This window comes from Corylus avellana, chromosome ca1, assembly GCF_901000735.1.
Source record: "Corylus avellana chromosome ca1, CavTom2PMs-1.0".
Classification (NCBI taxonomy): Eukaryota; Viridiplantae; Streptophyta; class Magnoliopsida; order Fagales; family Betulaceae; genus Corylus; species Corylus avellana.
The window spans coordinates 47,795,460-47,808,617 of NC_081541.1; the positions used below are offsets into that span (position 1 = coordinate 47,795,460).

The 13,158-nt window shown below is 35.2% G+C and overlaps 1 protein-coding gene across 2 annotated transcripts in view; it reads right to left on the reverse strand.

Annotated features, from left to right (window-relative positions):
* Nucleotides 1–3,692: 3,692 nt before the first annotated feature.
* The window catches only part of LOC132167511 (disease resistance protein RPV1-like), an 11,020-nt gene continuing 1,554 nt past the window's right edge, over nt 3,693–13,158 (reverse strand). Inside the window, exons 2-6 of one of the 2 annotated variants that reach the window (XM_059578508.1) lie at nt 6,732–7,833; nt 6,096–6,371; nt 5,093–6,009; nt 4,896–5,009; nt 3,693–4,152 (exon numbers count right to left, since the gene is read on the reverse strand). In XM_059578508.1, the coding sequence (XP_059434491.1) occupies nt 5,009; nt 5,093–6,009; nt 6,096–6,371; nt 6,732–7,833 (2,296 nt within the window). In that variant the 3' untranslated portion in view covers nt 3,693–4,152; nt 4,896–5,008. Of the gene's footprint in view, nt 4,802–4,895; nt 5,010–5,092; nt 6,010–6,095; nt 6,372–6,731; nt 7,834–13,158 lie in introns of both variants that reach the window. The other variant, XM_059578507.1, reaches the window with a different exon arrangement.

The window sequence follows — 13,158 nt, forward strand, 5'->3', positions numbered from 1 at the left end:
CTTTGGTCCAAGAGAAGAAAAGATTGGTGCTTCAAATTTAAACTTAAGGGTCAGAGAACACTGCGCGCATCAAGGATATGGATTCCGTTCCATATATTTTGACTAGATGAGTCAGTTTCATAAGATTGAGTGCAGGCCCTGTGAGCTTGACTCCTCATTCCACCAGGGCATATGATCTCCATCCAGGTTTATTTTATCCATTGTTATTTCATTCTTTGTTTATCTTTTTACAACAATGTGTGCACTTGATTGGTATTTGGTTGGAGTATCACTTTATTTTTAGGACATGTGTTTTTGCATTCAAGTTTGGGGGTATGATATGCCTACATCTGCTCATTCAAGTATTTCTGTACTCTTGATCTTATTTTTTAGTTCTATACATACATTGGGGACAATGTATGATTCAAGTTTGGGGGTATGGAAAAACAAAACACGGTCCATTTTTGTTGTTATGTCATTCTTAAGCATATGGTTGAGCTTTGATTTTGGTTTAAATTTTCATTGATAGGCTTAAAGTTATGAACACATGATTATATGACTTAGGGATTTTAAGTCTTGTTATTTTCTTTTGGCAACATGAGATGCTTCTTGTTTCAATTTAAATCTATCTTGAGCACACTAGCACATGTCTGTGAGGTATGAATTTTGAGACCAATTATGTTTGTTTTCAATGTCTTGAATTCTGTTGGGTGACATATTGGATGAATAACTTTGGCATGATATATATGTATAAAATAAAAGAAAAAATTAAAAAAAAAAAATTCAAGTTTGAATTTTTCGCTAAGTAACCGCACCTCTTGCCTCATTAAGCAGTCAGTGTTTGCGTCAAAAAGTGAAATTTTTTTGGGTTGATTAATAAAATGGTTAGCTTAGCTTCGTAGCCTTTTTGACTCGAGTTAGTAAGTCCTTAGGGGTGTCTTTACACCTAGTGCCCTAAAGCCATTTGGTTTGGGAGACATTGGCCTAACACTCGATACATGAGTCAACTAGAAAGCTTAAGGGAGCTAAGCATTGCAAAGCCTACAACAAGAAAAAAGAAAAAAAAAAATAAAAAAATGTATGCCTTGGTTGTTTCATTTGATATGAAGTCCAATAAATTCTGAGATGTTGATTCATTCATACTGGAATTATTTTGAAGCCTCATGATTATGTGTTAGTTCACTTTGCACTGATTGAAATTTATGTATCTCAATCTGCCATTTGTAAGTGATTTGACTAGCAAATTCCTTGGAATTTTGAAGATGAAGTTTATAATTTTAAGCTTGCTAATGAATGAGAACCATTATTTTTGTGATACTTTATCCTTTTGAATGACATAATGATGACAATGTTTGTGGGTATCATTCCTGGAAAACCTTCATGAGACTTCACTCGTCCTCTAGGGAATGCCTAGGGGTTTAAAAAGCTTGTTGCATACGCTAAATGCAATCGTACATCCCACGAAAGATGGACTTATCTTTTTGTTTTTCAGTTTATTTTCTGTTTTGTATTGCTAAGGGACTAGCAATATGTAAGTTTGGGGGTGTGATAAGCGCCGAATGTTGCACATTCAAGCCCCTTAATTTGCATATGTTAATTCCATAGCGTTGTTATTTGTTTGATTTTATTTTGTTTTTGTGTTTTTAGGTTATAAATAAAGATGCAATTAATTCCATTGATTTTGGGCTTAAAAGCACACTTTGAGAAGACTTAGAAGATATGGTTAAACTTAACCAATCATGGTTAAGTTTAATCAAATAAAGAAAATGATTAATTCGGAATTTTCAAATTGGAGTCAAAATCGGATTGGATTCAAATTTGGATTCTGCATACGTCTCGGTATTTTGGCCATAACTTTCAGCTCAAATATCCGATTGAGGTGATTCAAGCGGCACTGGAAACCTAACTCAAATTTCTATAAATCATTGTCAAATAGAATTTTCCTAATTCGGAGCGCCGCAATGCCAAAATCGCCCGCAAGATAGGAACGCAATTCTGGGCGAATCCTATTCCGATTTGGACTTAGGTTTTCTTTATTCTAATTGGACTTGGACTTAAATCTCCGAAATTTCTAGGTTTCCTAGCTCCCTATAAATAGACCTTTAACCTTCAAGAGAAGGTGTGCTTAGTTTTATATACAAAAATCTTCTTGGAGGCTTGACAAGTTGAAGAGGAGATAATTCATGGCAGGAGGCCATCCTAGCACCCCGATGAGCGGCTAATTCTGTAATAGGGTGTTGATGTAACCCTATCCAAGCACAATGGTTTGATTATATTTAATTTCTAGATTTTTAATTTATGCATGTTGATTGTATAACTATGAGGATTGCTACAATTGATTTATGTTCTTCATATTAAATGCAATTGTTCTTAAATTTCAATATCAATATTTGTGAAATTCTTCTCTTGTCTTAGAAAGTATTTTACTTTTATTGAAATCAAATCATTCTTGTTTTCTGTGATTATGAGGATGATGGTTATACAATGGGTTTAATTGACATATGATCAATAGGATTTGATAGGCCATGCCTAGGGAAGACGGATTGTACTACACCCTAGTTTAGTGTAATTTAGGTAGACAGTCCGTGCCAACCGAAGATGGGTTACACTTATTCATTGATTGTATGTATCCTATTATAGAATTTGATAATTTATACTTAGGGAAGACGGGTCGTACCGCATCTTAGTGGTTAGGTGGACGATCCGTGCCAACCAAAGATAGATTATGCTTATTCTTTAATAAGGTAGTTTCTTGTTTATTTATAACATGCATAGAATGAATATCTAGAATTAATTATGATTAACCATTGTTGTGCGGATAGAGGTGAAGTCAATCCCTTACACTCTCTCTCTTATTTTAAATCTCTTTTATTTTCATGCACTTTAGTTTTTAAAGAAAATCAAATCAAACATCTTTTTAATTAAGTTAATTTTAATCTTTCAAATTCTGATAATAAAACCCCTGTAGTCCTTGAGGTTCGACACCCTCTCTATAGCCGTATCCTACAAAGATTCGTTCTATTGCGAGTGATTATTTTTATAATTGATATTTTTGGTCACAAAAATACCACATCATCGAACATTCGTCAAAGTCCTTACAATCCCATCATGCATCCTAATTCTGATTGTACCAATACCAACAATCTTGCAGGCGACATTATTTCCCATCAAGACTGAACCACCATTGACTGAATCATAGGTAGTAAACCAATCCCTTTTAGGGGACATATGAAATGTACAAGCAGTATCAAGGACCCACTTTTCGTTAGAAGGATCATTAGAAAGGGTAACTACAAGGACAAGGTCTGAACCCTTAGAATTTCCTTCGACAACACCAGCCACTGAAGAGGAACTTTGCTTGTCACCCTCCTCTTTATTTTTCAACTTCGGACACTCGGATTTATAATGCTCATACTTTTTACAGTAGTAACACTTTACTTTCTTCTTTGACCTGGACTGGGATCAGCCTCTTGATTTACCTTTACCCAAATCCCTCTCACTGGATCAACCTCTAAAATTAGTAGAATTTTCTGAACAACCCTTAACAAATAAACCCTCTGCCTGATTATCACTACCTTTACTATTCAATCTTGTCCTCAACTCCATAGAATTTAAAGCAAATTTAACATCAGCTAAGGAGATAGTATCTCTACTGTACAACATTGAATTAACAAAATTATCAAAAGCATCAGGTAGTGAACACATCAAAATCAGGGCTTGATCATCATCATCTACTTTAATATCAATATTTTTCAGATCCAAAATAATTCTATTAAAGTCATCAAGATGATCACAAAGAGGCATACCTTCTTTCATCTTGAGGATATATAACCGTTGCTTCAAATACAATCGATTAGTGGGGGATTTCGTCATGTACAAGCTCTCCAGCTTCTTCCAAAGTCCAGCGGCTGTTTCTTCATCGGCAACTTCTCTTAAAACTCCATCTGAAAGAGACAACATAATTGCACTGTGGGCTTTTTCTTCAAGTTCCTTTGTTTCCTCCGTTGATGATGTTGATGGCACCTCGCCATCCAAAATCTTTGCCAAGCCTTGTTGTCGTAATAAAGCTCGCATCTTGATGCGCCAAAGGCTAAAACTATTCTGACCATCAAACTTCTCTACTTCAAATTTTGCCGTAGCCATCCCGCAAAATAAATACCCGAGCTCTGATACCTGTTTGTTGTGACAAATGCAAATTCCAAGATCACCAAAGAAGTTGAAAAGTGTAGAATAGAAAAATAACACAACCACACAAGACACAAAGATTTAAGTGGTTCGGCTTAACAAGCCTACATCCACTCACGGAGACGATCCAGAAGAAATTCACTAACAAAGAGTGGAGTACAAAGAGTAGTACAAACAAAACCACTCAAACCCAAAAGCCCCAATACACCCCAATCTCACTCAAAAGAGAATTAGATACAAAAGAGAAAAATATTCTCTAAAATTCTCTAAGCTTTTCAGCACTCAAAATGAAGAAAAATGGAGTATCTCTTTTTCTCTACAGCACAAGCCTCTCTCTCTCGACAGCTTTGCTTTTCTTCTTTCTCTCTTTTTCCTTGCAAAAGTTGATGCCTCTCCCCTCTTGATGACCGAATGGCTTCAATAATAAAACAAGAAGCCCTTTCACAAAGCTTCTAGAAGAAGCTCAATGAATGGAGAAGTAAAATGGACGTGTGTGAGAGAAACACAAGTCAAAAGGTATGGGATGCCATAATGCTTTGGGGCCCACGGTAAGGTTGATGAATAAATTCAAGTCACATAATCTGACAGTTACTATAAGAGTGGGGGGGAGGCATGGTAATTTCTTTTCTTCCAAAACCTATAAAACAAAGAAAATACAAAAATAAAATAAAATAGCACAAACTAACAAAATTAACAAATTAACAAATATAAGATAAGGGCTAAAATATTACTATTTTGGTACGTATCACCTCCCTCCTCAGTTACCATGCCAGTGGGGGGAGGGGCATGGCAACTGAATGGATATAGTCCCTCCAATTCAGTCGATAAATTTCATGCTTGAAGATCTATTTCAAAAAAAAAAAAAAAAATGTTCAGAACATAAAAACTACACATGCACGCGCATACAAATAGAGTGAGAGAGACAAACCAGAAATAACGAACAGTTAATTCTTCGATGATAGCTAGACTGTGGCCAGAGTCTCGGTAAATATCTGCTGTATATTCCAAACACTCTATGCCCGGAAACTCAACCAATTTCGGACACTTCTCAAAGCAAAGAACTTCTGAACTTTGCAGGTGCGACAGATTTGGGAGTGTTTCTAATGATGTGCAGTCACTTGTATCCAAATACATTAAACTTGCGGGGAGTTCTGAAATTGATTGAAGACTCGTGCACTGCTTCAACGACAATTTAGTTAATTTAGGAAGGCGGCCGATGCCATGAGGTAGATTAAGGAAATTATTTTTTCCTATATCCAAGTTCTCGAGTGAAGACAAACACCCATGATCAATTGGAAACCCATCTTCAGACAGATTACAATCGTAGAGATTTAGCCTTCTCAAAGAACATAGTCCAGAAATGGAAGCTGGGAGCAAATGTGTGGGATTGGAGCTTTCTGGTGATATCCGCAGTAAGAAACGCCATAACCAATATTTTGAAGTTTGTCCATTACATCCCAATAATGACACAATTTCGAGATTCTTTAAAAGACCAAAGGAAGCCGGGAGTTGCATAATACTAGTTCTGTCGGCAATGAATTCCTTTAAAGCCATCATATTTTCTAATTGCTCAGGTAGCTTATCAAGTTTTAAGCAGCCAGCCAAGTTAAGAATTTGAAGAGATTTTAAGTTAGTAGTACTTTCCGGAAGATTCCTTAAGTTCTGGCATCCTTCTAAATTTAGCAAAACAAGTCTTTCTAGATTTCCAATGGACTCATGAAGCTCAATCAAACTTGTGCAGCCTTCAAGTATCAGTATCTCCAAAATTGGGACTTGGGAGAAGTTTGGTGTCTTGGTAAGACATTTGGAATTTTTGAGATTAAGGACTTTCAACCTGTTAAGTATCTGCCAAAACAAAATCGTTAAAAGAGAAGAAAGAAAGTTTTGACTTATAAATGGAGAAATAAAAGGAAACGTAAGATTTATTATACTTTGATCTCCTTCCAGACTTGTTTGACATTACTATCCTGCATGTCAAGGATAACAAGGTTCTCTAAATGAAAATTTGATGGTAAAAATTTCAAAGGACACCGATGCCAACAAAGCCATCTTAACCCTTCAAAAAGATGTCTATCGCATCTTGTGAGATTTGCACCATTGATTTGTAGCAATCTCAAATTTTTCATCTTTGCAAATGCTTCAGTTTCAAAATGTACATCTTCAAGTATAGATAGATTTAGAATGAGACCCTCTACTGCTTCTGATCCCTGGAGAAATAGACAATAGGATTAGTAACACACATTCTCATGTTGCGAACTCCTAGACATTTTTGCAATAATTTTTTATTTTTTTAAAGATAACATTAATGTGATGTAGACATGATTATAAGTACTAATAATGTGATTGCATGCCTTTCTACTATATCCGTTGCTGAAATGATTTAGAATTATCTTTTTATATCTAAGATCATACCTTTATTATATGTTATGTGTATAAACTATTCAAGGAACAATGCATGCTGAATTATAAAAAAAACATGACAAAACTCATGAATACCTATATAACAAGCATATTATGTGTTTGTGTATTCAAGTGTTTATGTATGAATGATTAATTATGCTTCTTACCATTTGTTTGTTAAGCACGTGCAAGACATCCTCATGAAACCACAATCTACTACGTTTTCTTAGATCGTTGGATGATCTTTCACGAACAATCTCCCTTCCCATATCTCGAATTAGATCATGCATCCTCAACTCATTTTGGTCATTGATTGTGACAAGAGACCTCTCAATAAGAATATTAATACCACTTTTGGGAAAGAAACCACAACCGTCAAATATTTTGATGGCATAATCTTTGTCCATACCAACAAAGAAACACGCAATATCAAGGAATGTGTTCTTCACATTATCATCATCTAGTGAATCAAAGCTCATTTCCAGTATTTTTTGAATCTGGTTGTTAGGATATTTTTGTAATTTTTCCAATGAATCTTTCCATTCAATAGTGCTTCTTCCAAATAGATTGGAACCCAAAATTTCCAGAGCTAATGGAAGCCCTCCCGCATAATTAACTACACTAATTGAGAGCTCCTTGTAATCTTGTAGTGGATGAGCCATCCCAAAGGCATGCCAACTAAAAAGTTGAAGAGATTCCTCATGATGCAATTCCTCGACCTTATATTTTTCATGTACTCCTAGTATAGTTAACAAATGTTCATCTCGAGTTGTTACAATCACTCTACTTCCTGGACCAAACCATCCAGAGCTTGCAGCTAATGAATTGAGTTGTTTCAAGTGATCAACATCATCAAGGATAAGAAGAACTCTTTTACAATGCAATTTTTCCTTAATCAAATTGATTCCTCTAGCATCATTGGCAATCTTCAAGTTCTTGGTTTTTAAGACTTCAAAAAGAAGTTGTTCTTGTAACTGAACTAAACCATTGGGTTGTTCTGAAATTTCTTTAATATTAAAAAGAAAACTGCTTCCTTCAAACTCTTTATATATTTGGTTATAAACAGCTTTAGCTAAGGTTGTTTTGCCGATTCCACCCATGCCATATATGCCTACAATGTGAACATCATTCGTTCCAAGATTTAATAAACCTTTCATCTCTTCAGTACGATAATCCATACTTATTGGATGTTTGGCAATATCCAAGCAAGCATTCTTCACTTTACTCAAAACTTCTTCAACAATTTTCTCGATAAACCTTGATTCGTACCTGATAAATATAATTTAAAAGAAAGCAAAAGAATAACATGAGCACAAGTAAAGTAAATGAAGAAAATTATATGAGCCATATGTGTCAAAAGTGTTAGTTCTTGTGTTGGCTTAATTCAGTTTCAAAATGCAGAGCCTACTGTTCATGGGCTCAAACACTGATATAGAATGCTCAAAATCCAATCTCCACCGTTCATAATGTAGATTCATGTGTTATGAATGTCTCTGCAAAATTTTAGCTCAATTGGACCACAAACGCCCATCAATCGGAGCTATTGATCAAGATTGGACAGCATTTCCAAGATGCTGATTGCATGCCCAGTCCGGACAGGCCTTCTTCGGGGTCTGGACTGCATTTCCAGAAACTCCATTTCTGCTCCATAAAGCCCTGTCCGGACAGCCATTAACCTGTCCGGACACCCCATAAGTTTTAGGCCCAAAAACATGATTTTAAGTGGGTTAGGTCTAGGGTTTTGTTGGAGGTATATATACATTATTATAGAAGAGAGAGGTACGAATTTTCACCCCCAGAGAGTTCGTGTGAGGCTGTGCTTGAGTGATTATTTTGTTGTGAGCCAAATTGATTCCTCTTAGAGGATTTTTGTTAGTTTTGATTGTGTGCTTAATTGAAGTCTATCGGAAGGGTCCAATAAAGGAGAATCACGTTGAAGAAGATTGTGAGCGAGGAGACAAGTTGGAGGCTTGTCGATCTTACAGAGTCAAGGTCTTACAAAGGGTTATAAGTGTTCCTAGTGTCTGTAATCTCTGGATAATCTTTTGATAGTGATTTCCTGGGTTTGGCTGCCCCGAAGAGGTTTTACTTTTAGAACGTTTTCTAAAAGATTTCCTCTTCGTCACCAAAATCTTTGTGTGTGATTATTCATATATTGGTGATTGTTTGCTTTGATAAATATCAATTAATTCCGCATAAAATTGTGATATTTATCTGTTTAGAGTTTTTCAATTGGTATCAGAGTGGGTTCACTCTGTGAAGGATTAAATTCCTGAGTGTGGTCTTTGTTTCTTATTTAAGATGTCTCAAAACCTTAACACTGTGCCTAATTTTGATGGATCAAATTATGGCTATTGGAAGTCCCGTATGAGATTTTTCTTAAAATCTATAGACGTTTGGCATGTCATTGAATCTGGATTTAAAGCTCCAGATAAGCCGACAGCTGAATGGTCTAATGTTGAAAAACAAACTCGTATGGCGAATGACAAAGCTATGAATGCTCTATGCTTGGCAATTTCACAAACTGAGTTCTCTAGAATTTCAAATTGTGATAGTGCCAAAGATGCATGGGAGATCCTAGAAACTACTTATGAAGGAACAAATCTTGTTAAAGCTTCAAAACTTCAAATGTTAGTTTCTAAGTTTGAGGAAATTAAAATGTTAGAGGATGAGACATTTAATGATTTCTTTGGTAAACTTAGTGAAATTAGAAATTCCATGATAAATCTAGGAAAGAAAGTTTCTGACACTAAGATTATTAGAAAGGTCATGAGATCACTCCCTGAAAGATTCAGAATGAAGGTAACAGCCATTAAGTCATGCACTAATCTGGAAACCATGAGGATAGAAGAGTTAGTTGGTGCCCTTCAGACTTATCAGTTTTCTTTGCCTCAACCTAGGAAAAATAAGGATCTTGCCCTTAGAACTCTTAGGAAGAACTCTGATGAGGAATCACCAGATGATGAGGAACTTGCCTTGACAGCTAGAAAGTTTTATAAGAATGAACATAGAATTTCTAAGAGATTTGGAAAACAAAAAGGAAGTACTCAGGAAAGAAATGAAAGAGACCCACGTGGTCCAAAATGTTATGAGTGTTCTAGCTATGGTCATGTTCGCAATGATTGTGCTAATCTCAAGAGTAATAAGCTAAAAGACCAAAAAGCCTTCAATATTACCTTGAGTGACACTGATGAGGAAGAAACTCCTAATTATATGGCTTTTGTTGCATCCAATGATTCTGATGATTCTAATCAATCAGATGTTCAGTCTGCCTCTGATAATGAATCAAATAGGGTTAATGATCTTCAAAACTCCTTTAACAATTTAATGGAAAAGTTTTCTATGCTTAGAAATACTAACTTGAAAATTGTTAAGGATTTTAAGAATCTTGAGCTTGAAAGGAATAATTTGTTGAAATCTTTAAGTAATTCACATGCTGTTTGCAATACTCTCAAATCTGAAAATCATGTGTTAATTACTAAAAATAAATCCTTCAAAATGATCTGATTGCATCTAGAAATCACTTGAGTAAATTCTCTAGTGAAAAGCTTGATAAAATTTTGCATATTCAAAAGCATTCTAGCGACAGATCTGGCTTAGGATTTGATAAAACTGCTTCTTTGTCTTCTAACCGTGCTTCTACTTCAAAGACTGTTTTTGTTAAACCAGTGAAAGTAGAAGAATCTTCAAGTGAAGAAAAGCAAGTAGTTGCTCCGACTCCTCAAGGTAAGAAAGGTAAGAAAATCTACATTGAGCCTCATGCATCTTACCCTACACCTAGAGTTGTGCATCCTCCTAAGAAATTACCTTCTCAAAGGTTTGTCCCTACATGTCATCACTGTGGCAAAGTGGGTCACATTCGACCTCATTGTTTTAATTTGAAACCTCATGTGCATATAAATGAAAATTTCTATTCTAGGAAAGAAAGTGAGGGTCTGGTCATAATGATGAGAGAAGTGCTATCTAGGCTAGATAAGTTTGAGCAAAGTCATAAGTCTAGACCTAAGATTTCTCAAGTTTGGGTTTAGAAGGATGATATCATTCACCCCTTGAGGGGGAGTGGTGATGATCTCACCTTATGTTAGGTGAGTCACCCACATGCCTAAGATTGATTTTCTTGCATATCTTTGCATATCCTAGAGCATGTTATTTTTCGTTTATCATTGCATTTTTGTTTTGTTTGTGTGCATTTCTTTTGTAAAAAATAACAAAAAGACAAAAATATTTTACTTTGGTTCTTTTTTTTTCTTTTCTTTATTTTGTCTTATGCACCTAGATAGTTCATTAATTTCTCATGTTACTTTTTATGAATTTAATTCCTTGTGTCTTGGAATGTTCTTAGTATGCATGAGATGAAAATTTATGTCAACGGACTTGTTTTTGTGGTTACCTAAAGCCTGAGCTTATGTGGTACATTTTGCCTATGCTTTATCTCTTGTGCACAGCTAAGCTTAAATTGAGGTTTTGTTTCACTTTATTTGTGAAGTCTGTTAGGTAACCATATGAGGTTTTTTGACTAGTCATATTTTTCAAATTGATCATATGCTAGTTGAACCTAAGGCTTAAAAATTTCTGCTTTCTCTTTTGTGATAAGCACCAAAAGTTTAAGGACACTTTCTCAAAGAGAAAAATAAACAAAATAGTGAAACAAATAAAATCAAAAGATCATATTTCTAAAGGAATATATTTCACTGTGTCAAACTTGTGCAAAATATTTTACAAAGAGAAATGTATAGGATGAGAGTGGCTAGGCCCTAGTATGATAAAGTTTGACTTTTGATTTGATATACTTGTCAAAACCTCATGGTGGTGAAACTTTCTCCTCATTTTGTAAGTTGAAAATTTTTCTCTTTGGATAGCTTACACACACACCACACAATCATGGATTGAATGGAACATTTTTCTTTGCTTGGGTTAAGCAATATGAGTTTTTTTGCCATTTCTAGTCTCATGTATATTTTGCATATTTGGAGCATGTTTAGGATATTCATTGTGCAATACACGAGTCATTGATGTGTATATCATGTGTGTTCATTTGACTTTTGAGGGGGAGAAACATGTTTTGCATTTACAGTTTCTTGTTGTTAATTGAGTCATACATTGAGGGAGAGTTTTGCTGATGTTTCTTTATGATCACGCATTCTATGTCATTTTTTTTCATAGTTTTATTTATGTCTTCTTGTTCTACATATGCCTTGATGTATTTTATGAAGTATTTCAGGAAACATGAAGACCTTTTGTCATTCTATAACAAAAAGGGGGAGTAAATATGGGAAGATGATGGGATTGGCTCAGCATTTTGGTTTTGTCACTGAATAGCCAAAGGGTGAGTTTGTTAGTTCTTGTGTTGGCTTAATTCAGTTCCAAAATGCAGAGGCTACTGTTCACAATCTCAAACACTGATATAGAATGCTCAGAATCTAATCTCCACCGTTCATAATGTAGATTCATGTGTTATGAACGTCCCTGCAAAATTTTAGCTCAATCGGACTACAAACGCCCCTCGATCGGAGCTGTTGATCAAGACTGGACAGCATTTCCAGAATGTTGATTGCATGCCCAGTCCGGATAGGCCTTCCCCGGGTCCAAACCGCATTTCCAGAAACTCCATTTCTGCTCCGTAAAGCCTTGTTCGGACAGTCCATTAACCTGTCCGGACACTCCGTAAGTTTTAGGCCCAAAAACGTGATTTTAAGTGGGTTAGGTATAGGGTTTTGTCGAGGGTATATATACATCATTATAAAAGAGAGAGGTACGAATTTTTACCCCCAGAGAGTTCGTGTGAGGCTGTGCTTGAGTGATTATTTTGTTGTGAGCCAAATTGATTCCTCTTAGAGGATTTTTGTTAGTTTTGATTGTGTGCTTAATTGAAGTCTATCGGAAGAGTCCGATAAGGGAGAATCACGTTGAAGAAGATTGTGAGCGAGGAGACAAGTTGGAGGCTTGTCGATCTTATAGCGTCAAGCTCTTGCAAAGGGTTGTAAGTGTTCCTAGTGTCTGTAATCTCTGGATAATCTTTTGATAGTGATTTCCTGGATTTGGCGACCCCGGAGAGGTTTTACTTTTAAAACGTTTTCTAAAATGTTTCCTCTTCGTCACCAAAATCTTTATGTGTGATTGTTCATATTTTGGTGATTGTTTGCTTTGATAAATATCCGTTAATTCTGCATAAAATTGTGATATTTATCTATTTAGAGTTTTTCAAAAATGATATTATTATTTCCATCATTTGAGACTAATTTTCGTAGTAAACAATAAAGTAATATATATCAAATTTATTAAGAATGCCATTAAATATATTTCTATGCAATTTCTTATCCTACCAAATGACATGCAAGGAAACAATTTTTGTCATTTTTTTTTCCATTTGGATGACAAGGTCAGTAAGATTATGTTTGATATGCAAAATAACTATTTCATTAAAAAAATAAATAAATAATATTTATTAAGAACTGAAATTTGAGAATAATAGCTATTTCATATACCAAACATAACTTAACTGTTTCACAGAAAGCATTGCTATAAAATCATTATGTACTCTGCCGGTATAATGGGCATGGAACGGAAAACCATCAATGAATTAATGCAACTAAG